The 26,675-nt window shown below is 39.3% G+C and overlaps 1 protein-coding gene across 4 annotated transcripts; it reads right to left on the bottom strand.

Annotated features, from left to right (window-relative positions):
* Nucleotides 1-69: 69 nt before the first annotated feature.
* Nucleotides 70-26,363, bottom strand: plekhg4b (pleckstrin homology domain containing, family G (with RhoGef domain) member 4B). Of its 4 annotated transcripts, none has more exons than XM_077527794.1 (24): nt 26,098-26,362; nt 21,268-21,465; nt 19,669-20,896; nt 16,937-17,134; nt 16,678-16,801; nt 16,063-16,156; nt 14,965-15,054; nt 14,674-14,790; nt 14,348-14,446; nt 13,396-13,538; nt 13,178-13,316; nt 12,988-13,110; nt 11,348-11,512; nt 10,218-11,083; nt 8,816-9,065; nt 7,292-7,381; nt 6,030-6,254; nt 5,601-5,771; nt 5,357-5,534; nt 5,159-5,275; nt 4,014-4,292; nt 3,450-3,691; nt 2,143-2,202; nt 70-351 (listed from the first exon to the last, which is right to left on the bottom strand). In XM_077527794.1, the coding sequence occupies exons 1-23, from the start codon at nt 26,164-26,166 to the stop codon at nt 2,158-2,160; spliced, it is 5,250 nt and encodes a 1,749-aa protein (XP_077383920.1). In that variant the 5' UTR covers nt 26,167-26,362; the 3' UTR covers nt 70-351; nt 2,143-2,157. The 4 variants fall into 4 exon arrangements, with proteins under 4 accessions (XP_077383920.1, XP_077383924.1, XP_077383922.1 ...); XM_077527798.1 differs by lacking the exon at nt 26,098-26,362 and adding an exon at nt 25,646-25,698; XM_077527796.1 differs by lacking the exon at nt 2,143-2,202 and having other exon boundaries at nt 26,098-26,361.
* Nucleotides 26,364-26,675: the final 312 nt, after the last annotated feature.

The raw sequence follows: 26,675 nt of genomic DNA, 5'->3' as shown, positions 1-26,675 counted from the left end.
CTTTGTGGTTATTATAGTGCTCAGGGTGTATTACAGACTATTTGGTAAAGAAAAAAAATTCAACAGATCTTTCAGTACAAACTTTTTTAATCATCTGTACAACGCTGGACAGCAAACAAAAGTAATAACCTGCAGGTTTTTTTTCTGCATTTGTAAATTACACAACAATAAAAATAACATGAAAACATCTACAATATAAACACAGATGCATATTGTAAAGGAAATGTTAGAAACCATATGAGTACCATCATGGTAGTGTGTATTTTTTTTAAGTGGGAATCTCCAAATAATTTCAGTTGAATGCTGTATCACGTCTTCGTTGAAATGTTGCTCCTTGTTGGGACTTCACAGCTGCAAAGAAAAAAAATAAAAATAAAATTTTATGAGAAAAAATAAGCTATATGCACGTAATTATTTAACTGAGTTTGCATGCAAGCTGCTGTGACTTTCTAAACAAATGATGCTGAATTACTGAGCAAATTTTTTTTTTCGCATTCAATTTCATAAAGTCAGACAACTGATAAAAGTCTACACACCCTTGTTCAAATGCAGGTTTTTGTGATATCAAAAAATACTAATAATAACCAATACAAATCATTTCAAAACTTTTCCAAATATTAATAGGACCTATATAACCTGTAAAATTTAATTAGGAAAAAATATATATATTTTTGAGAGCGGAAGCAAAAACAAAACTGAGATAATGTGGTTGCACAAGTGTGCACACCCTCTTATAACTGGAGATATGAACCAATCACATTCAAACTCGGGTTAGATGGGAGTCAGCACATACCTGTCTGTCACCATTCAAATGCTATTACTCCAAATACATTTCCGATGTTTTAGTAGGTTTTTCGTGCCATTTTTAGTTGTGTGCAGACTCCAATTTAACAGGAATTTGAAATAATTATTCCAGTTATTATTTTTTTATTTCCACAGGAGTAAAGATTTTATACAGGTTATAGGTCACATTAACTCATTCGCTATTTATGCTCTAGCACACTGATGTCAAACATACGGCCCGCGGGCCGGATAAGGCCCGTAAAGGGGTTTAATACGGCCCGCGAGACAATTTTGTAAAGTGGGGAAAAAAAAAAAAAAAAAAGTATTGTCGGACCAATTAATCAACCAGCCACAATAAAAATATAAATTTGTAATTTCACAAGCAGTCCTCAGATGAGTAATGTAACTCACGGACTCACCCTGGAAGTCATTATTTTACATACAACTTAAAGTTATGGTTTGTTTAAAAAAAAATGTTTTTTTTTTAATCATAGACCAACATAAACGTTTTAAATATGACACAAATTCAATTACTGGGAACACAAATACATATGATAAGGATTAACATCTTTATAACTTCATTAAGTGTGCCACACAATGCATTTTGGGAACTAATATATGCAAAACGGGTGGATTTAACACTTCCAGAACTCATACAGGCAAAGTGTTGCCGCGTTTCATTTGCATTTGTGTTGTTTTTTTTCCACAATAGATTACAGTTGAGCTCCGTAATTTAGGTCTGGCCCAAAAATCGAAAAAATCTTCGTATAATTAACGGCAATTGTTTTGAAGTTATATACCATTATTTTACGTATCCGGCCCACTTAGTAATACATTTTCTTCCATGCGGCCCCTGAGCTAATATGAGTTTGACACCCCTGCTCTAGCATAAAAAAATAAAAAAATAAAAAAAAATAAAAAAAATAAAAAAAAGTATAACTACGTCTTTGGGACACAAAAAAAACAACAACAAAAAAACGTATTTATAAGTTATTGGGAACAAACAAGTGAATGTTGAAAAAAGTTTGAAATGATTTCTTGATTCTCTGGCACTTGAACAGGGGTGTGTAGACTTATGATATCCACTGTCCATTCAAAAAGGAAATCACTGAGTGCATTCAGGAGCATGCATGTGTTCACATACAGAATCATTCCAAAATGACAACACTGGATTGCGCAATGGCAGGCAAAGTAAAACAGCTAATTGGAGCAAAGCCATCAAACCCACACGGGCATGCATGATTTTATTTAATTTTTTTTCCCACACATACTGTATTAGTAACAAGGCCATGTGTCGTCATTGTCATGGTTGTTGAACAGCCTGTTAACACGACCGCAATAGTGACACTGAATACTTACTGAGCTAAGCTTTAGTCAGACCAATGTTGACAGGCCGACTGCTATATGAGAAGTTTGGCTCTGGCAAAAACAAGACGGCAAAAAGTGGAGTTTTTATATGAAGCTACTACCTACCGCTTGTCCTCTCTCAATGAAGATCATTCCACATGGGTTGTACTTAAATTCTAATTTGAGACACTTTAAAAGGCAAAGTGGCAACTCAAGCTTCAGTTGAAATGGATGCAAATTTTTTTGTTGGGGGGGGGGGTCATTGTTTTACTTACAACTTTTTTTCTCTTTTTTTTTGTACAAAAAGACGATGAGACAAAAATGACAATTATAACGTTAATATGCAGCACAAAACTGAATGATACTTTTCCTATTGAAGGAGACGTACCGGTAATTAATAAGATGAGGGGGGCTCAGAATAGCAGCAAATATTTGATGAAAATAAAATTATGGCTTACAGCTTAAGAAAATTCAAATATCCTATCTCAAAATATTAGAATATTTCCTCAGACCAAATAACAAAAAAAAGAAGCCATAATCAGCAAAATTAAGACAATAAAAAGCTTGCAATATTTCAGTTAATTTGTAATGAATCCAGAATGTATGGCATGTTTGCTTATTTAATTGCATTACAGAAAATAAAGGACTTTATTACAATATTCTAATTTTCTGAAACAGTCCTGTATATATAGGTGTATGTTAATCAATTTGAATATTGTTTAAGTAACACTACAAAATGGGAAAATTCCCTCCTAATAAATATGTGAAAAATCATTGATTGTAATATAGTTTTTAAAAAAAAATATTATTTTTTTTAGCAAATTTGGTTTTTGTTTTCTCTCAACGATAATCATCAAAACCATGAAAATAAAAAATGAAACTTTCCCTTTTTCATTCGAACTACATAAATAAAGTTTTCCATAGTAAATATCAAAAACAACTATGTACAATATAATATAGCATGGCTAATAATAGCAATAGTTCAAGATTGATTCTCAAAGTGTGGTACAAGTTCCACTAGCTGGCTCCCTCTAGTGGGATGTGAGAGAATCACTGAATAAAATGTTCAAACTGTATAATGTCCAGTTATTAGGTGCAGTGTTAATTTCCAAACAGTCCATAATGTTACAGTGGCATACGATACCATTACATATATCTTTCAGGAATTTAAGCTTCTGCCTAGTTTTTGATGAACACTTACTGCTACTTTTGTTTAATGTTAATCATGACAGAGCTAAATATTATTTTAGTTGGTGTTTAGTAAAAAAAAAAAAAAAAAAAGGTTTGTGAACTGCTGGTTTAGCATTGCAAAGACTCACTGCTGTGATGAACTTGTTGCCCTGCGGTTGGAGGTCTTCACTTTTGGAAAAGAGGGAGGAGGCCTCCATGGTGGAAGGCGGCACGGAGGAGCAGCGGAAGGAGGCGGAGTCCTCGCTGTTGTTGTTGTTGTTGTTGTACGAGTCCAGGAGACCGTCGGGGGGGCCGGGTAAGGTGAGGGTGCTCAGTCCGGTCACGCTGTCATTGGAAGTGCATTGGGACGACGTCTCGGAACTCTCTGTGACTGACAAAAAACAAAACCAAAACAAAAACAGCATTTATGACTAATGACAAATAGTTTGAGTCATCATCATTTGTGCTGTCAAGGCAAGTTAAGGCAATGTGTTGTGCTTTTATTATTATTATAGTGTTGCGTAACACTGTGTTGTGCAAATATAACACTTCTAACGGAAGAAGCACTTTAAAAAAAAGAAAAGAAAAATAGCAAATACTAATAAGTGTTTTTGGTTGAGGCTGCGTTCCCAAAAATGTGTTTAGTCGGCTAAAAACACCGGATGGGTTTCATGGAATACTTTGAAATTGTGGCCTGGAAAATCCCAACTCACGCATGGAGGGCTGACTCCCAGAGTCGTGCTCCAGCTCGTCTTCCTCGATGCAGTCGTACGGCCACTGGCTGAAGGAGGGAACGGTGGCCAGCGGGTAAGCGTGAGCGTGCGGGTGCGAGGGCGAGGAGTAAAGATGGAGGTTGAGCGACCCCAGCAGGGAGGACGACGACTGGCTGCCGGAGGACGACGTGCTGCTGTTGGAGATGGTGGAGTGCGGTCTCTTGATGGAAGCCGAGTATTCGTACGACGGGACCGCGATGGAGGCTCTTGTTCTACATTCTGTTGGCAACATCAAGAGAAAAAAAAAAAAAATTGAAGAAAATAATTTTAGGGTGGTGCGCCATTTTCAATCCATTTAAAAAGTATGCTTATCCCATTGATTTTGACTTTAGAGTTCATTAATCTGCAATATTATTATTATCATTATTATTTATTTATTTATTTATTTATTTATTTATTTGTTTATAGACCACTAAAAATGGTCATTTTGGATAACTCTGGTCAGATTATGCTGTTTTGTATTATTGTTGGAAAGGGGTTGAATATTATGGAAGTGTATTGGATTCACTTGAGAAACCCCCCCCCCCCAAAACTCCTGTTATTCTGACTAATGTTTTTGTGAGCTATGTTTTTTTTTTTTTGAGTATTTTTTGTTTTTGTTTTGTTTTTAAATATTTTTTTTCTGTCATAAAAAATATTACAAAAGACGGAAAAAATGTATTCAGAAAAACAGGATGAAAAAATTATTCAAAAAACAGGGGGTGGGTGGCATTTAAAAAAAAAATAAATAAATTCCAAAAATGAGCACCAACTGCTCACGAGGTGGGAGTAACAAGATGGCCGCCCTGTGACTTCAACGGCTTGCACTAGCGTGTATGGGCTATCGGCTATCCAGTCATATATACAGGTCGGTCTTCAACAAGTCTATTGAATTTCGGCTGGGAGTGAATGAGTTGCAATACAGGTCAATTTATTGCTTGTGTTTGTTAAAAAATGAACGTGAAGTGGACCTTGAAAAAGATAATCACTTATTAAATCGCAATCACAATATGGAGGAAAAAAATATTTTTCAAAATGTTTCAGCCCTAGCATTATGGGTAACTAAAAAAGGAATGATGGGGGGGAGAATAACAAGTAAGTCTCACCAGACCCCTTCATGATATAGTCGATGGCTCGGTCATTGATGGCTGCATCGCTGGGCTTAATGTCCATGAACGGCTTGCTTCCAATGCCCATTGACACCATTTCCTGCATGCGCAATTCTGCAAGACAAAATACACAGAGAGAACCCTTTTATGAGAAAACGTTTTTAAAACAAAATGTTAATCGTAAAAGAAACACACCCCTGTTTCGTAACGCCTGCCTCCACAGGATCTTCCCTATAATGGAAGTCCACACCGCCTTGATCTCCACCGAGCTTGCTTGGAGGATGAACGTGTCTTGAGACTTCCTTCGCCGGAACCAAATCTCAAAGCGCAGACCGCTATCGCCGACATTTTCAGTCATACCTATCTCTGCTGTCTATTTTATATAAACAAATCAATAAATGGGTAGTCCAAAAAGTAGCACTGAAAAAACAAATCTTACTTTGTAGGATTGTTTGTAGATGTAAATGTCATATCCTCCTTCTATCTTTTTGGTCTTGCTGAAGAGGATGAGATCTTCAAACAAGAAGACGTGGCGGAGGTACTTCCTGCGTCCGCACCAGACGATGAACTCATCTTGGCAGCGAAGTTGACCTTGTTCTTTTAGGTTCACCTAGACAGGAAAGGCCTCGGGTCACATACGTCACACACAACAATGGAAGTTGTGGCGGGATGCTGACTTCACTCGACTGTATACAAAAGAAGATGACATCCAAGTCCAAAAATACACTTTGGATAAAACTATTGGGACACGAGCTTCCTTTAAGATCTTCAAGTTTTTCCGTGGACATTTTTTTCTTTTGCCACAAGCTACGTATATTTTTTTTATTTTTAAATACTTTTGTGGATTCAGTGTAGACTTTCTGCTTACATCACAGCCCCGAATGGCGTCCATCGCCAGGAGGTCGTTGCCATGGCGAAGCTGAAACTTGACCATCTCCTCGGCGGTGCGAAGGTCGCTCAGCTCTTGCGCTTGCGACTGGCCGCACTCCTTGATGAGGTCCTTGAGCAGCAGGGCATATTTGCTCATCCTCTGGATGGGCTTCAGCAGGTAGGATGCCAGATCCATCTTGTCCCCCAGATCCAGCTGTTTATTCTGGGATGTGAGGGGAGGGTGAAGATGGTAGTAGCCACTTGTGTGTATTTTTTTTATTTTTATTTTGTATTTTTTTTTATTTTGTTATCAACATCAATCGTCATTACAGCTCTTAAAATAATTGCCGGAGTCATTTTTTTTAGCTTTTTTTTTTTTGCCTAAATCATCTCCTCATGATGGAAATGGTTCAATTTTTTTGTGCTTCCTGAATATTCTGGAAAAAAAATGACTTAAGCGATTATTTTAATTAAGAAGACCTTGATGTATAAAATGCCTTTTTCTATTTGAGCTATGTAAGCTTTCTTTCATAAGAAATTAGGAATGTGTTATTAAAATTGTTTAAAAAAATAAACTTTTTTAAATCTACAGGTGCTCTAAATAAGAAATTTGTGGAAAACTTAATTTATTTCAGGTAGTTCTATTTAAAAAGTTAATTTTCTAATCTATTTTTTTCTAATTCATTTAGTACATTTTGATGATTATGTACTAAGAAAAGGGGAAAATAGTTTTGAACAAGAATGAAAAGTATTTTCCTGTAATTTACTGAAATGTAATCTTTATGTCACGGCAAGGCTGGACTGGCCATCTAGCATGCAGTGCAGATGCCCGGTGGGCTGATGTCTTTTGGGGCCGATGCATTGATTTTTAAACTATAATTTTCTTCTGTTTTATCCCAAGAGACTGGCCCACAATTTAGAGGGACTAGCGCATTCATCCATTTTGAATATAGACAACAAACTGAACCAACATCAGTCAAAATATCAGTGGCAGAACATTGTGTTAGAAAGGTATGGTCAAGAGTTGGGCTGGGCCGGGACGGTGGGCATTAGTCAAAATGCCAGGGCCGATTTTTTTGTGCCAGTCCAGCCCTGTGTCACGGAGAAACATTTTGCACACTTCTGTATTCATCAACAAGCACAAGCTCATAACAATTTGAGCCACTGTGACTTCCTTGACTTCCTTTTAGGTTGCCCCACTGTGGATCAGTGCTGACCTTTTTACCCAGCGAAGAACGTTACCAGAGTTTCCAGACGCACCTTAAAGAATTCGTTCCCATGGCTGCTGAGCAGGGAGTCGGACAGGGGCTTATTCTTGCTGTACAGGGCATACATTCCAAACTGATCCTCCTGCACACACGCACAATTAACAAGTTACAACACTCCAGAAAGTAAACTGGCATGTCAGCATGCTCTCCTGCACAACGTGTACAGTAAGTGATTTAAACCATATGAGCTGTATGTTATTAACTGCAAGGCTGAACTGTGTGCAGTTTCCCACCATATCCAGCTGACAGCAAACACACGCGGGCAAAATCCTCTTAAAGGGGAAGTCAACCCTCAATTTTTTTTTTTTTTTATATATTTTTTTATGAGAGAATAATATGTTGTATGTAGCCCCACTGGTCTAAATATGGCATTCTGGTTAATATAACGTTATACGGCAAAATCTAGTCATTTTTATCCATCTCAGGGGGCGGACATTTTGCCACTTGCTGTCGACTGAAGATGACATCACAGTCACTCAGGGCGCAGGCAACGACCAATCACAGCTCACCTGTTTTCTGAAGCTGAGCTGTGATTGTTTGTTACCTGAGCCCTGAGTAACTGTGATGTCATCTTCAGTCGACAACAAGTGTCAAAATGGCCGCCCCCTGAGATGGATAAAAACGGTTGGATTTTGCATCACAACTCTTATTCCAAAACTGTTATATTAATCAGAACGTCATGTTTAGACTAGTGAGGTCACATATAACATATTATTGTCAAGAAATGTTTAAGCTTTAAAAAAAAAATAAAAATAAAAAAAAAGTCACAGAAATAGTTTGAATCTAACAAAATAACAATTTTCTGAATTGTGGTTTTGAATTATAAATAAATAAATAAATAAATAAATAGGTCTGAAAGAAAAAACAAAAAACAATTCTACTCCTCGAAAATAATTGCTCAACCAAGGTGTGCCCTCTAATTGGCAACAACACAGGTGTCTTTAATCTTCATCTAATTAGTTAGTCCGTCAGGCTATTTTAAGGGTGGGAAGTATTCTGGTGCTGTTTGGTGACAGTGTGTCTACCACGCATAACATAGACCAGAGAAAATGACGAAGAGAATTATATCAGGAAATTTGAAAGAAAATTATAGACAAGCATGTTCAAGATAAAAGCTACATGTCACATTGTTTTTACTAATTACAGCAAATACAGACTAGTAATTCAATGGAAACCCCCCGCATAAATGCTCCTCATTATCCTTAAAAGTAGTTTTAGGAGTAATTTATTTCATGTGTTTATGTCATACTTTACACTATTTGAATGTAATGCTTAGAGCATGAAGGGTGACCTGTGTCGTTTTCCTGGTATGAAGCCTGTCCTTGTGTTAGGTATATGTTTGCCCCCATACAAAACGTCACTAGAGAAAACAAAATCATGACCCTGGAAACACTACATTTTGTTGCCAAACCAGAAGTCTAAAGGTCATGACTGTTGATGGAACCTGAGAGCTCTTCGTAAGTCGTCGGCGAGCCTCCTCGGGGCACGCCGACTTGGTGTGCACACACTCACTCACATGTTGGAGAAAGCAGCTGCTGATGGACAGCGGGGAGTGGGCGCACGTCTCCAGGTCCTTGAGGAAGTACTGGCTGTGAAAGTCCCACAGCTTCTCCACGTTTCCGAAAATGATGCTGCGTTTCCCGCGCAGGTCCTGAGGCAGATCCAGACGCTCCATCTCGGGGAAGTAATGCTCAATGATGTAGCTGAGAGAGCGAACGTATTCCCTCTCTGTGGAGATCATCTCGTCCATGATGTGCTGCACTTTACTGGAAACAGAAAAAAAATGTATAATATAATATTGATAGTCACCTTTGCCATGCAGGAGGCTAGATTATATTTTGTAGCGATAGACCAATGGTTTTTTTTTCACCGATTATAGTCAAGGAGGCCAATAAACGATATTTGGAGCCAATATACATTTTCACAAAAAGGGAAAATTATGGCATAAAAATAAAAAATAAATACAAACTGCAACTCTTAACTTTGTTGAATTTTGAATGCTGAGTGAAGGATCTACCAGGGTCATTGGCATGTCTTGAAAAGATAAGCTAAAAAAGTAAATAGCTCCAAATTGTTTTCTACAGCAAACAGTTTTACAAAATGTACAAAATTAGTGCAAAATATTCTGTAATTAATTGCGATTAATCACATGTTTTAGTATACTATTTTCTACTAAGCTTGTAAGAGATATTTGCTTCAGTAAAATCTTTGAATTAATGTAAAGTAAAATCATCAAATAGAAAGTAAATGTAGATTCAAATACAAATAAAAAAGTACAAATAATATCTATTTGAATTTGACTCTGCAAAGTGCGCAAATTACTTTCGAGTTCTCCACCAAGCATCAAGCAAGTAAATCAGAAAGTAAAACTACCTATAGTCTATTTTTAGTCAGGTAATTTATTTTTAAAAAACTTTAACAAATTTAAATTAATCTCCAGAGTTAACACTTTAATTTTGACAGCCCTAGTAAAAATAAATAAAATGTTAATTTATTTAATTTATTTTAGTTTCAATAAAAAAAAAAAAATAAGGTGCAGACTGCAGAGTTCACAGGGTCTGCAGCATCTCATAAAGTTAACTAAAAATTTAAATAAATAGATTAGCAATTCACATTTTATCTAGCATATAGATAAGTTTCATCATTATTCACAAATTTGTTTAGAACAGTGGGGAAATAAAGCTTGGTTGCAACTTGGTTGATCTCTTATACTCTGCTGCCACCTGCTGGGCCGTTTTTGTAATTCCTACCATTGCTTCACCCGTTCTCTGCAGTTCAGAGGCTGCATCAAAGCCTTCTGTATGCTCTGGCATAAAAAACAAAACGTATAAATACGTCTTTGGGACACAATAAATAAAAATAGAACGTATTTATACGTTTTGGGGAGCAAATGAGCTAACAATGAAAAGCGTTCTGACCTGCTCTGTTTCTTGCCATCTCCTTCACTATGTCTGTTATGCATCCTGGAGGGCGTAGACATGCTGCGACTGCGTCCTAATGCCGGGCTCATAACATCGGGTCTCTGCAGCTTCTTCTCAGCGGACACGTTATTGGCCACCTCCAGACCCTTGATGTACACCCCCGTGTAACCGTGCACGTGACTGGAGTCCGAATGACCGCCGTCCCTCGGCGTCAGCTCGTAGCTCATGGTCTTCTTCATGATCTTCTTCATTGGTGACTTGCGGACTCGGGAAGCGGCAGAGAAGATGGGCTCCGAGTGGCATGAGATAGTGGAGTCGATTGTGCAGTCGCTGTCCGTGTCGTCAAACATCGACGGGCTCATCTTGCTGTCAGGCGGGAAAGTGAAGCGCGAGGAGGAGGCGATGGAACCGGAGGGACTTTTGGAGAAAGGCTCGTCGGAATGTGGTGTAGTGTCCTCGACGGCCAGTGGCGTAACTGTCCTGCTGGAGCAAGAAGAACCTTCACCAAGAATCCCACATCCACTATCGTCCGCTACGCTAATTTGGATCTCTGCAGGCTTTAAAACATCCGTAAGTTCAGAGGAAATAGAATCTGAAGAAGCCCTCATGGCTCGGGATAAAGTGTTCTCCAGCTGCTGCTTGGTCTGCTGACATTTGTGCCACACTGCGTTCCACTGCTGCACTTGCTGAGGACATTCCAGGGAGAGCACCATATCGTTCAATGTGCTGAAGTTGTCCACGGAGAATTTGGAGGCCTCGGTGCAGTAATCCTGCAGGATCGGGACCGCGGCGGGTGAAAGCGCTTCATCTGAAGTGTTAAGGTGGCTGACATAGTTTTGGCAGTGTTCCATCCATTGGTTTACCTACGGATGTTTAAAACAGAGTTCAGTTTTTTGTGCAGGATAAATATAGAAAAAAAAAAATCTATTTTGCTTGGCTATACAGAATTAGACAACGAATGAATAGGTAAACAATAAAATTACCACAGAGTCATCTAATATGTGTTTGAAGTACATAATAAAATAACAATAAATAAAATAAAAAAAATTAATACAAAAACAAACAAACAAACAAATAATAATAATAAAAAATAAAGACTGCAAAGCTTTTTTTTTTTTTACACTTACAGAGTCATAAAACTCATAAAGGTTTCCCAGTATGTCCAAGTGTGTCTTCCTCTTCTCCGCTCTGCTCACAATGGAGGCAAGATGTTGCTTGAATTCCATCGACACTGAGCCAGGAAGAGCCGATGGAAACTCTTTCACCATCTGCAGGGCATGTCTCTGCTGGTGCTGTCAACCAACACAAGGACAATTGATTACATTATGCTCTACAATGCACAAGTGTGGACAAATTGTGTTACATATTTGGCCCTATTTTCGTGCCAGGCGAAAGTTAAACTTGGAGTGGACTCGTCGTTCTCTTGGTATTTTCACACGATGCGCCAAGTTCCCTATAAATTCCGCAGAGGAGGTGCGCTATCTATGTGGCTGAAGATTGACGTGCTCAAAGTACGTTTATTTGGAACTGCAAAAGGATCTCCACTTGCGGATGATGTGAAGTTGGCTAAGGTGATCAGGTCAACGTGAAGTCGGAACTTGGAGACAGCGATCGTTCATGTGTGACTGCTAAACAAAACTCAAAAAATCAAGATGCACCAGCGTTTATGTCCGAGTGCATGTGCGCTGTCGATGAAAATAGAGCCCATAATGGTTGTCTAGATCAGGGGTCTGCAACCTGCGGCTCGGGAGCCACATGTGGCTCTCTAAAAAATTAGTAGAAATTATTATTTTTTTAACAATTTATTTTAAGTTGTTTTTTTTTTAGATAAAATATTCCTTTAATTAATTAATAATTTAGATTAAAAATGAATAATTAAATGTTAAAAAAGTAAAAGTCCAAATTTTAAGCTGTCTAGAGACAAAAGGTTGAAGAAAAAGTTTTTAAAAATGACCTAACAGACAATTACCATAAAATGTCCATGAAATTGCCAAAAATGTTAGAGAATTGACCAAAAAAGGGAGAAAAGATCTTAAAAAATAACAAAAAAAATGTCCAAAAACAAAAGAAAAAAAATACATCTAAAAAAAATCCCATAAAATGTCCACAAAATTGCCAAAAAAGTCTGAATTTTTTATTTTTTTTAAAAGGCAGAAAATAACACATTTAAAAAGTACCTGTAAAATGTCCAAAAACAAAACAAGAAATTTCTGAAATTACAATAAAATCCCCACAAAAATTGCCAAAAATGTCAGAAAATTGATAAAAAAATAAATAAAAATTTGCCATATGTCCAAAACAGGAAGAAGAGAGGCAGATAATTGTAATCTGGGAGAGAAGTTTAAAATGAATGAAAAACAGTCTCAAAAATTTAAAAAAAAAAGGAAGAGAAGAAAGAAGTAAGAAAAAGAAAGAAGACAGTAAAAAAACAAAAAAAAAACAAAGAAAAAAGAAGAAAATGAATGTATAGATATTGGATGCTGCTCTCCTATATTTGTGTTGTGGTGCAGGTCTAAATAGTTCTTGGGCCTTCAGTACATCCGACTAACACACCTAACACACTTCATCACAATCTTCAAATGTTTTGCGACTCCAGACAGATTTTTGGTTATTTATTTGGCCTATAACCTCTGGTCTCGATGAAGAATAAGAATACATTGATTAATTAAGAGGAGTGTCTCACTACATTTTGTCCATATCATGTAAGATCATTATGAATTCCTGTGTACAGTACTGGCATCGTCTCCATTCTTGTTGAGATATTTACCACTGACTCTTTCAGAAATTGGTCCAAGCTCTCCTTCATCTCTTTTATGCTGCTGACAGACAAAGTGAGTGATTCTAAAGGTTTGAGATGTTTCTCTCCCTCCAGATTGAACCACAGTTTGACCTGAAAAAAAAAAAAGAGCCGTTACCTCATTATATAGCGGAAAGAACAACGAGTGAAAAAAGCTGACCTGTTGTGTCTGTTCCTCAAACCTGCACACCTCCAGAAGACCTTCCAAGTCCTTTTGAGACTTGTTGGACAGAATGACAAGCTCATGGACCTCTTCGTCCACTTGGTTGTACAGAGCACTCAACATATCTACAGCATCCCTAAAGACAGGCAAAAATATTAAAAAGCAAGGTCAGTTTTGTGTTAACAGGAAGCGAGAGGCCTCGCCTGCAGCCGTACCTGTAGCTCTCGTTGTCACAGGCCTCTTCCTTCCTGATGCGTGCGAGGATGGTGCCTCCTTCCAGACGTAACCTATTTAGATGGGCGTCATCGAGCACACACTTCATGAGATGCTTCTGCTGCTCCATCATCTGAGACACCTCCTAAACACACAAAAAAACTCATGACGTTTTAAGATGGCTTATTATTGTGGGAATGCTGAAGCATTCCCACATATGTTATTGTGATTTTTATTCTCCACACTTATTTGCTGCGTAACAACTCCCACATAATACTTCCAATTTACATAGTTCAAATTTCAACTAGCTTAAAAAATTCACGCCTCCCGGGGTACATATCGTCTGATTCCACATTACTGAAAGTATTTGCACAATTTTAAATGTTTAATATCAACTTTTCCCCATTCATTTTAAATGGGACAGACATTGAACTTTTTTACTGTTCAGTGGCGCAGTTGGTAAAGTGCTCAGTAACCAGGAGGTCATAATTTTCATAATTTATCTCTCCATTTATTTCACAAGCATTCCACATGCATTCAAATCTTAGCATTCAGCTTTCAGCATTCCCACGCAATTTCTCCAGAAATTGCACTTAGTCTAGTTGTCAGTTCAACATGTTTCATTGCAACCAAGTTTAATAAAGACTCCGTTGTGTTAAATGTGTCTTGCGTGTTAAACTAGAAGTTACAAATAGGTGTGCTGTGATTTTCTGTATACGTTGAAATATATGCTGAAGGAAAACATCAACTAAATTAGCAATTTAATTGACTAAAATTGCTCTCTTTTTTGTCAACTAAAATTGCTCATCGTTTTCACTGACTAAAATTGGATTAAAACTAAAATACAATCAGATGACTAAATGATGACGAAAACTTTCATTAATTTTGATCAAAAGACTATAACTAAAACTAAATTAAAGTTTCTTGTTAAAATGAACACTGATTTTGTTGTACCTCAGATGTCTTCAGGTCACCATAGTCACTTAATGTGGCGATAGATTCCTGGAGGGAAGCGATGGCTTCGCTACAGCTGCTGGCAAATGGTTCTATTTTCTGTACGGGTTTAAAAAAAAATAAAAAAATAAAAAAAATGAACATTTAGCAGGACACTTCCTTGGTCATCAGTTTATGGTAAAAGGTTGAATTAGGACAGCATTAGCCTCAGGTGATGTGGAAAAAACAAACAAACAACTTTTATGCTTCCATTGCATTGTAACACTGCTAACAAACTCTTACTGATATGGATTAACAAATACAGTAATTCACATCATCCCGCTCACCTGTCTGAAGAGCATCCAGTGGTTGTGGTCGTAGTGGAAGGTGCCGTCCAGGTCGCGTGTGAGTTGATTCTGTTCAACGTGCTTCAATAGGGCCTTTAATGATGACAATGTCTCAGTCTGCGGTGAGAAAAACATAAATACATTGGTCAGTGCACACCTTGTCTGACTTGAAATCTGATAATAAGAGCTTGGAGGGGGCTAAGAAGGCAATAAAAGGGAGTTACAGGAAATGATGGCAAGAACAGCCACCACATGACTTATTCATATGTGACAATAACAATATTTACCCACCTGTACGTTGACAATGTCTCTTTCAGGTTTGGCTGCTCCCTCCTTATCCACCAGGAAAAAAACTGAGTAAAGTGCATTTGGTACCAATGTCTGAAACAGAAACATGCACATTTTCATGATTAACTCATGTGCTCCCAAAAACGTATAAATATGTTCTATTTTAAACGTTTTAAGTGTCCCAAAGATGTTTTTTATTTATTTATTTATTTCTAGAGCATACAGAAGGCTTTGATGCAACCTCTCAACTGCAAAGAACGGGTGAAGCAATGGTAGTAAAGACAACAACGCCCAGCAGGTGACAGCAGAGTATAAGAGATCAACCAGGGCCATGTTAAAACGAGCTGATTTCCCCACAGTTCTAAGCAGATTTGTGAATAATGATGAAACTTAGCTATATTCTAATGCTAATTGCTTCAAAACGGAAACAGATAGAAATGTACTTTTTTTCTGATGAAAGAAGAGATTTTAATCTTTCTTTTGGTAGGTTCCATGTTTTTATAGCAATAGAACACAATATTCTGTGGGCGTTGCAAAATCAGCCAAAATCGAGTAAACAGCCGGGAGTGAAGGGGACTGCTTCTGTGAAAATGACTGGGAGTGAATGAGGTAAAAGATGATTCCTATTACTCATAATGTCAAAAGTTGAAGGATTGAGCGTATTTACTGTAATGCCCTATAAAACTACATTACATACGCAGAGTCGCAGACAGGTGCTAATAATTTTTTTTTTTTTTTTTACAATGTCTAGGATTTCCAGACAAAAGCATCTTTACATCAGTAAGTCAGACTCAAAACATAATCGTATGGATTTTGCAAGTCTTCTGAAACCAACTCACTCGCAGTGTGTCGTTAAAAACAAACAGACATGTAAGCACAGGTTAGCCCTGAGGCCAGGATTTTCTCAGAAGAAGCTCTTGGATGTATCGTCACTACAACTGGAAGGTGTGCCTCTATTTCTGAAACGTTGAAAATGTGTAAGGCAAAATGTAAAAAGAAGTACTATACCAGTAATTGCCGTTGCTTGAACACGTGAGGTCGGTAAACTTTTTACGGGTTGTTGGAAACCAGGTCAGTGCAACATTCACTGTCTGTGCTCACCTGAAATTCAGACAGCGATGACAAGAGAGCTGGAACAGGCTGCTGCCTCCTGCTGTCAATCACAACTGTCAGGCCTTCATCGCGCTTTTCTTTCCTACAACCAGAACAAACATAATACAGTTACTTTGACTACATATTTACATTGCTAAACTACAAGTGCCTTGTGGGAAAGCAAATGAGTTAATAAGCTAGTGAAGTTTAGTCAAAATCTCTCCTTGCTTTACTTAGAATTTCTGAGTGAAAAATAGTTAATAGGTTTTACATGTGATGGGCAAATAAAAAATATTTAAAGTAAAATTTATCCTGAATATTTGACTCATTTCTATTTTTACTCATTTTTACTCTATTTGGAGTGGGACCAGATAGACTCAGTTTAGAGTAAAATTTACTCAACAGAATTTACCGTGTAGTTTATACTCAAATTTATACAAATGTCTGTTTTATGGATGCACTTTTACAAAAATGCACGTTTGCATCTGTTTTAAGTCATTAGATAAAGAAAGTGAGCGTCTGCCAAAAACTGTAAGCTGCAGGTAATGGACACCAGCAAAACTGGCTAAAATCAAATATTTGGTGAATAAGAATGAAAACAAAAGGTGACTGTTCTCAACTTACCGCAGTGTGGCGTGTAAGTAGACCAGCAAACTACTGAGGTCATGCACCGTGCAGCTTTCACCTGCCCACACCTGAGCTCTGGTGCACACCTGCAAAACGGCCCTCCCACTACGATCTCTGCTTCCTGGGAGACAAAAGAACAGCAGGGGGACAAAACACTACTTTGAAAAGACGACAACTACTTTTTTACGACTTTAAAGTTGAAAACAAAACTCTATTCGACAAGCTTTAGAACGAAATGAGGCCAAGGCGTCCTTACCTGGCAAAATGACAGCGCCTGATGCAAGCAGCTCCTGATTGACCTCGGACATCCGTTTGGGGAGGGACAAGCTACTGTCATTGGAGGAGCTTGATGATGACCCCAGCCCGATGGCCGACCCATTGGCCGTTTTTGGGCTGATGGACTCTTCCTCTGAGAGTCTGGATTTCCTGTCATCACCGGTGTCCTCTTGCTGCCCTGTAATAATAATAATACACCACAACTTAACAAAACGAGAGAAGCTTCCTTTCACCTCAGTGTGGTATAATCACAGTAAATCACACTGACTCATCCACCAGGTGTATCATCAGCATGAGTCAAAAGCGATTTTGCTGTTAGTAGAAACGTCAGCACTTTGGTCCCCGGGGCCCGTTTGTAAGTACAGTGCAACTCACATTCTCTACTGGTAACACAATTTCCACACTTGATCCAGTGTGGGTTTGGTGAACATGCATCTGAACAGGATTATTCTTTGTGTATATCAATTAGCACTGATCTCATGTTACATTTCAGTACAATACAAGAAAGTTCTCACTATTGTGTTTTGTGTGACTCATTCCAAAAATAAAAAGAGAACATGTATTTTCTCTTCTTCATGTAGCTGCAAAGCGAAACTACAAATTGATGATGTCACTTAAAGAAGAAAAAAAAACACCTGATACTGTTTGTCTTATCCAAAGACATCCTTTAGTGTTCTAAACTCCTGTTTTCATGGTACTATTCTACAAATTTAAACCAAACTGACCTGAAAGAGACAATAATAAACTTTGATGGCAGTTTGCAACCAAACAACACTGCAAAAGTCCATGATTGCGTGCCTGATCCTGTTGTGTGTTTTTCAAAAGTTGGAGGCCACTTTTATAGTCCCGCCAGTTGTGTGGGAGTAAACCCAGCCAGCGCAGCCTCTATTGTCTTCAAATAGTCAGTGCATTTCCTGTGCCACTGTGTGAGCGGGCCTGTGTTTGCCGCATGTTTCCTAAATTGCTTTGTTTTCACAGGAAGTGAGAAACGTCGAGTAAAGCCTCTGGAGTATTGTGAAAATCTGCTTTTTGTGTCCCGTGCTAGACACATCGCACTGGTCGAGGCTAAAAATCTGCATCGGTCAGTCGGATGGGGCTCGATTATAAAGGAAAAGTCTTTTCAATTTTCTACAGAGCTTGCTTGATTCTTATAGTTTGGGTGTTTATTCTCCTTAATGGCTGATTGGGTCACAAAGGATACTTTTATGCGCAATCCATGTGTGATCCTTGAAAGCACTGTAGGTAGGGCCCCCTCATTGTAGGGGTCCCTCTGCCTGGTTTACAGAATCTTTTGTTGTCTTTGAAAAACTATTGTGGAAAACCTGCTTTACAACTGCCGAAATGCAATCCCCCTCTGAGGTCATCAGAGGAGTGCAACGTGGATCTGATATTTGATTACTTCTTCTACTGTATTGAGATTTATGTGAGATGCTGGTGGGCTGATCCATTTTTTTTTTTTTTAATAACTCAGTGCTTCTAAATTATTTTTTTGTTACATCCCTCCAGAAGGATTTCAGGAGGACTGTTTAACTCCAATAAAATATTTTAAAAAGAAGGGGGGAAAAAAACGCAGAATATAAAATTTAGAACACTTATTTAGATCCTAATGTGCAGAAACTGCTCAAGCAACGTAGTTATGATTCAGTGAGTGACTGGTTTGGTCCACAACGAGTTGAAAAGTCGGCAAAAATGTTGATCATTGCTTTCCAAAGTAAAACCTTTTTTTTTTTTTTTTTAAATTCTGATTCAACACAAACATAATCAGTCTGCTTTCATGGAAGACTACAGAAATCATAGAATATTTACTGTTGAGAAGCTGAAAGTCCGACCATTTTGACAATTTAATTTGATTAATATTGTTGACATATTAAAACTACAATATTGAATCCTAGACAATTGAATGGAGTAAATTAACATAAAATTATTTTATTCTAATGATATAATTACAATAACATTATTTTCTCAACATTAGCGAAACATTTTCGGATGTCAATGTTGCAAATGATGTGATCGATGTAACCTGTAATGTGTCCGAACGGAACGGAACGGAACGGAACGGAACGGAACAAAAACAAAAACAAAAACAAAAACAAAAACAAAAACAAAAACAAAACAAAACAAAACAAAACAAAACAAAACAAAACAAAACAAAACAAAACAAAAACAAAAACAAAAACAAAACTAAATTATTTTCTCAACATTATTGAAAATTCTTCTCTAAGTGAGCCATTATGAACACCCACTTAAGTCACCAAATATTGTTTCCCAACAACAAAAAACACCGTAGACGTCACCCTCACATTATCTGTTACCTCAGTTACCCTGCATGAAACATCACAAAACAAAACAGAAACTCCGTGCAAAAGACAACACACAGATGCGACTTGACTTCACTTTCCAGGGTAGGGCCAAACCCGCGCCCTATAGGCGTGCACCCCCACCCAAAGGTGCCAAAGAACACAGCAGGTCGCCTCTGAAAAGCAATCTGTCAGCGGTGACGCTGTTGTCTCACCCTTGATGAGCTGTTGTAGCTAGTCTTGCTGGAGGCTATCATTACAAAACCTACCCACGTTAGCCTGTTATGGTTTTAAGTCACACAATTTGTTTTGACACCCTCAGGTTTGTGTTATTTGTGAAATGATGAGCTACACAGTGAATCATATGCTGAATATATTTATAAATAAGAAATAAGAAAATAAACGTGTGGCATACCTATTACTTCTTTGCTGCTCCTCCGTTCACAACCAGGAAGCGAGGCCTCCACTTCCAACTTCCCAAATCGAAGAACATATCCATTCATCAGCTTTTTCGGGGAGATGCTAGCTGAGCCCCCAGAAGAAGACCTTTCCCGATGAGCTTTCCCCTGGCCAGCCTTGTTAGTCCTTTCCAGTGACTTGGAGCGGCGCTCCGCCCGTCTCTCCGCACTCCGCAGCCCCTTCTGTAAGTAATGCAAAGGTGTGCTGGGCCTGGAATCGTCACCACTGAGCCAGCCTCGGCTCCCCAACCTCCGGGATAAGTGTTCTCGAGAAGATGCGCGAGTGTCCGGGCTGCTGCCCGGTGTCACGGAGCCCTCCCTTAGGCCACCGTGTTCCGGACTTTCTTCCAGGATGGACTCAGTGCTGGACCCAAGGCTCATGGGGTTCTGCAGTGCTTCCATGTAGGATTTCCTGAAAAGTCTTCTGCTCTCAAAAGCGACGGAGTCTCTTGGGTGACGTCTACGAGGGCCCGGATTGCTGAGGTCTGTACTAAAAGAAAGCATCTTCGATGCTGGTCCTCGTTCACTCCCACCTGTGTCCTCCCCTCTGTGCGCTGTCCCACGCTCTTCAGTGGGGCTGATCTTAATAATGGGAGTTGTTATGTCTACTCTACTCATGCTATGACTATCGCCGCTGGTATCCGTGTGGTTTCTGTTTGGCGAGCCGCGCTCCGAAAAGTCCGCTCCCTGAGAATGGAGGGACTCCCTGGAGCTGCGATGGCTGTCCAGGGTGCCCGTGGATCCGCTCGTACTGCAGGCGCTGAGCTGGCCGCGGAAGCCGACCCTGCTGCAATGCGCTTGCATGATGGCTTCCGCCGTGCTGCCGACAAACAGGGGGTTGACCACGTTCTTCCACGGGGTCCTGTACACAGATTTCCCGGTCGTAAGCAGGCAGTTCTGTAACGGGTGCAGGTTCCGTTCCAGTGTTACATTCTGCAGGAACTCAGCCGTGAAGACGCTGCCATACATGCTCTCCGCGATGGGGATCTCCACAATAGCCTGCCCGCTGGCCGACAAGCATTTTATCACAAGCTTGGCAGCCTTGCGGCCTAAAGGTACGATTTGTAGGTAGAAGTCTCCTTGCTTTAGTCGCACTTTGTGCAAGGGCGATAGCTGCAACACCACTTTGTCGTGAATGCAGAGAGGCCACCCTTCATTATAGAGCAGCAGTCCTCGGAACCTTAACTGGGAGAGGAGAGCGATACGGTTAACACTCACCCCAGGAAAACATTACTTTTTATGTGTGAAGACAGCTTGCGGTATGAGTTGCATCACTGTCTGAACAATCGGCACAATTGTTACAACACATCTTTAACTTTAATTGAGAGTCGCGACGCACATGATGACTCACTCACGATGATCATTTGTCTTAAAAGAAAGACCTGTCTGATCAGGTCTAGTTTCCAAACAACCAAAACACAAATCTTCCTTGTGACAGAATGTGAAAAAAAAAGTATCTCTAAGACCGCTGACGTGTTTTGTGATTGTAAGCAGAAAGAGTTGGGAGAGGACTAAGATAAAAATGTCACATCTATTCACATAAAATAATCACTCACGCTAGTTTCTTGCTGGATGATCTGTAGAATCCTCTTGGCAGGAAGCAAGAAGTCGATGAAGCAGCGGAGGCCGTCTCCACGGTACTGTCTTTCCACCACACTGAAAAGCTGCCACAGGACGGTGGAGGCGGTAGCGCTGAAGGGCCGGTACAGGGCCGACAAGGTGCTTTGGATGCAGCTGTCCAAAGACTCTGCGTCCTGTGAGAAAGATGGAAATGCTCAGGCAGGTGGTTACAGTTTGGTTCGCTTTAGTTGTGTGTTTCTATTTAAAAGATTTTATAAGATAATCAGACTAACTGATCTGTGATGCTGAAATATTGAATGAAAAAAATATAGTAACCTAGAATTATATTATATGAGGTGGAATGATGTTGAAATATATGGAATTATGTCGAATTGTATCAAATGATTTGGAATGATATTAATTCAATGATATTGACCAATATAGAATGATCTTGAATGTTCGTGGTTGCAAAAAAATGCATACACTGAATGATGTGGAATGAATGCATGATATTTATATGGAATTGGATTCAATTGTATTGGTGAAAATGTGCAATATGTGAGTGAAAAAATATGGAATTTGTGGTATGCGGGAACTGTGGGGATGTTGAAAATTGTTCCAAAGGGGAATTGAATGAGATGAATATTTTGAATTTTGAATAACTCATTTTGTTGCTGAAGTGTGCAATGTACAGGTGAAAATGTGAGATTTTTGCAATGTGAGATTTGGGGCAGTAATGAAAATTTATCCCAAGGTGAACTGAATGAGGTAAATATTTTTGAATGAATTTTTTCATTGGCAATGAATGGGAATTTTTCTGGTGATTTTTTTTTTTTAATTCTGAGAAAACTGGGAATGTTTGGAATGACAAAAATAATAACCCATGAAACGTGAATTTTTGGAACGTTTAGATGTTGGAATGGTTTGATTCGGTCAAGAAATGTAGAAGGAGTTGAAGCACGAAAAGCGGCATAGGGAAACATCGAATAAGAGCTGAGTGAATGCTTTTAGCATTCACAAAAAACTCCAGTCACATTATTTATGTAAATGACACGGTCACACAGCTATTGCCATACCGCCTACACACATTGCAGTAAAACCACAAGATAGATAAGTGTCCACCATTCTAGAACTTCATGTGACAAGCTGAACTAAACTCTTGTAGATAGACCTTGGCCTATTGCAAAGCAATTTATACACTGTAATTTCCCAATGATACCAGGAAGAAACAATGTTTACATTTATGTACCGGATAGATTGACAGTTTGACATGAATGACCACTTTTATAACAGCAGATAAATATGCTTATTTACAGAGTGAAACTGATCCCAAGTATTCAGGAAATTGTATCATGATAGGAAACGTGAGCTCGTGATGGTCTTTCCATCAGACAGAGGGGAAACACCTGGACCAAGTGACGTCATTGTGAATGGACACAAACACAACAACTGGAAAGTCCACCCAGTTCAACGTGACCTTCTAATAGCAGCCATGTCACCTTTTATTTATTTTTTATTATCTGACCTATATATGACCTGAAATGTTAGTATATATATTTAGAAAAGGACATTAGGAGAGCACATGTCCGACATGGAGCATGGAGCCTGTACTGAAGTGGTCGTCATGTTCACAGTTCAGTCATGGGTGCCTTTACAGGAGGGAGCCAAGGCCAAACATCCTTCTGCTATCTGTCCTTCCCGAATGGAACACAACAGTGGAAGAGACATCTGCCCCTCGTGATAACCATGCAGATAGACAGAAAAGCCAGGGAAAGTCCCACCATTTGGCAGCCGTGTACAATGTTGACGGACATTTTGGTACTTTCACTTGGTCACATTAGCATGACAATGTGAACTAAATCGTAGCATCCCATGTGCTCCAGTGGTTTAAGCCAGACAGCGCCATGTTTCACCCTTTGTAGGACTGTTGATCCAAGCAGCTCAGCGCTGTTTATTAGCGGAGATTGAGTACAGTTCACTGCATTGGTACACATGCCACGACTTGGCTACAAGGCCCTCATTGTGATCGCCGCCTCCCTAAGTGGTGTGTGCAGTACAGTGTTGGTCTCCAGAAACAAAGCGCCCACCTCCATTAGTAGTCACACAGCACTTAAGCGGGCCAGAAATGTCTCTGGGCCTTAGTCACTCGGCAGAAGAAGAACAACGTGGTGTTTTATGAGGAGAATGCAAACAATGGGAGGAAAGCCTTCGTGACACTGTAAAGACGGGTCAGTAGGTTTCCTTTTGAGGTTCCCAAGGCAGGAAAAAAGTGCAAGTAGGGACTTGAGCGTTTCAAGCTAGCGCATGTCGAACACACCAAGTCCTATCTTAAAGAGCTACTGTAGCCACTGCCAACAAGGGTTCAATTAACAATATTGGGAACACCTGCACACTCTAATGACATCAGTTTTGATCGACACTGTCAGTGACAATAAAAACAAACCATTTTGAAATGTCTTATTTTCTTAATGAGGTTGTCCTGTTTTCGACCCTCGACAATGACATACAAACACGGAAGTACCACAAATCCATAATTTCAGGTCTCGTTGGTAAATGGCTGCCTGTGTGATGGAGGATAATGGTGGTAATTAGTGGCCTCTACATCCAGGTGGGATACTTTTATCTGCGGTATCAGCAAAACAGCTGTTACGAAGGTGCGTAGAAAGAAGCCCGAGGATTTACTATGTCAAGCGCCACTTATTTTGCTTTTCAAATATGCTTTCTTCCAATAGTTCTTAAATTGGGAAGAAAATCAAATGAATATAAACATACACAAAAGCTGCATCCCAGAGAAAGGTGGAGAGAGTGTGATCGAGAGGTGCTCACCGACTCATTTAGTGGGTCACGGGCACAAAAGGCTGCCTACCAGGCGTCCACTGGAGCATGAAGCCACCAGCGGAGTGTTACAGGAGAGCCCGCAGCTACTGAGAGTCTCTCATAGGCAGTGGGATGATGCCAAAAGGTCACAGGTTGTCGGACATGCCAGGCCATTTAAACACCCGATATGAAAAAAATAAAATAAATATATATATATATATATATATATATATATATATATATATATATATATATATATATATATAAATAATAATTCTTGACAATAATATGTACTATGCAGTTCCACAAGTCTAACTACGGTATTCTGGTTAATATTGTGTTAGTGGAATATGAGTTCAGCAGCAAAATCCAGCCGTTTTTATCTATATCAGAAGGCGGCCATTTTGCCACTTGCTGTCGAGTGAAGATGACGTCGTTGCTCAGGTCTCAGGTAACAACCAATCACAGTTCAGCTTCATAAAACAGCTGAACCGTCATTGGTCGTTGCCTGAGCCCTGAGCAGCTGTGATGTCATCTTCAGTCGACAGCAAGCGGCAAAATGGCCACCACGTGAGATGGATAAAAAAGGATGGATTTTGCTGCATAATTTATATTCCACAAATGTAAAATTAATCAGAATGTTATGTTTAAACTAATAACATATTATTGTCAAGGAATGTTTAAGGTTGACTTCCCTTTACTTAGCAGATTTCTTTTGGGTTTGTAGGGGATGACAACCAAAGAGATGGCATTATTATTCCGAGGTTCCAACTCTAATGCACCTTTATCCATATTACCACCAACTTAAAAAAGAAAAAAAAAGAAAAGATAAATAAACAACTACCCTGTTAGATTTGACTACTCTAATTTGGTAGAATAAAAACAAGAGTCACAGTGTTAAGCGTCACTCACTGGAAGGTAACCATTTTGGGAAGTCTTGACTGGAAATACTGACCACCCAGTTATTTACACACAACATATACATCTAGGAACAGAAATATTTCGACAATGACAGTTTCTATGATATTATATACCACTACAAGGGATTTGAAAAACATGATTAGCTTTAAAGTAAGAGTTATAAGTATTACAGGTCCCATTTAGAAAAACAAAATGGTGCACCTACTGTAAATAAATGTCAACCAAGTTTTAAAAAGCTCATAACTAGGACCTTAAATTTGAAGTATGAGACTTACAATGCATCACAACTGTGCCGTGGTTTCAAGTAAGAGCTGTTTTTACAAGAGTCTCACAAGAGTGAAGCGAAAGACTTGATTTATGTTGTCGGCCGACTGATGTCTTTGTCTGACAGGATGTAAACAACACTTGCTTCAGGATATTGTTCTCGAGCTGCCCATGCTGACCTCCGTGACTCTATGCGTTGGTATTCTTCTACATTCCTCAACACACATTTGTGCACGTTTTATTTACATCAATGGAAAGAGCGTACACGAGTGATTCTCATTGATTTGGGAAGTGACAGCAAAATCAAAAGAGATCAAGAAAAACAAAATCGGTATATTCTTGTGCAGGGTTAAATATAGAACGGGTGCATACCAAAACAAGTTGGGAGTTGATGAGCTGAAACTTGCTTATCAGAGAGGATACAAAGTTGTGTACTTCACTGACCCCAGCAGTGATACGAAGCATGCACTTTAAATCTTGTTTTCTATTGCTTAGCATTGTCACGAGTCTAACCACTAAGAATATTTTAAAGCTCTAGCCTACAAATCAAGCGTAGACAAATTTAGCTCCAGATATTTGTATTCAAAACGCAAAGAATAATGTCTTTCATTTTCTAATTGAAAACACAAATGGATGTGGAGAAACATGCGTTTTATTGGACAGTATGCAACATCAGCATTTACATTGTTCCTCTCATTGTTTTATACAAATACAAACAGACAGCTGCGATGCGTGGGATAACGAGTCATACACAGTGACACCAGTAAGCACAATAACACAACTATTAAAGGTCACCAAGTGCCCAAAACACGTCAAGTCCATACCTTAATACTCAGGTAGTTGTCACAACTCCTCGACTTGGCTCTGGAGTGCATTTTGCCAAGTGACAGCATTGATGCACCTGATCCAAATCCCAGCCAGCTCTTCGACCACAAAATAAGCCGTGTCAAATCCAAATAGTACAATCCAGCGTATGGTAATAATCCCCGTTCTTCCCTATCACCAGGTCCATTTCCAGCTCTTGTGCTTTGTGGCAGCTGGAGCTGAATAAACTCCCGCTGGGGCGTGAGAGAGGCAGCGCATTGGAGTCACCGTCACTCACCCGCACGCCCTCCTCCTAACCACAATACACCCCCACCCACCCCGCCACAGCCCTGCCTCTCTATGTTGAAACTGCCTCTTCCAGCTGGATAAATGCATACTGCTGCAACTCATCATTCCAAACACACACACATGCGCACACACACTACCTGGTCTACACGCCAGTCTGGAGCCCCCAAACTCTCCACCCAGCAGGGGTCGGACTCTGACTAACTCCTCTGTGGCCCACTGACCCCACGAGCGGCTCCCAACACCCCTCCTGGCCACAATGGGCCCTCTTTTGTCCCCACAATACAAATGG

This window comes from Festucalex cinctus, chromosome 7 (genome assembly GCF_051991245.1).
Source record: "Festucalex cinctus isolate MCC-2025b chromosome 7, RoL_Fcin_1.0, whole genome shotgun sequence".
Taxonomy (NCBI): Eukaryota; Metazoa; Chordata; class Actinopteri; order Syngnathiformes; family Syngnathidae; genus Festucalex; species Festucalex cinctus.
Note: the sequence above shows the minus strand (reverse complement) of the source record. Positions and strands in the feature narration are given on the sequence as shown.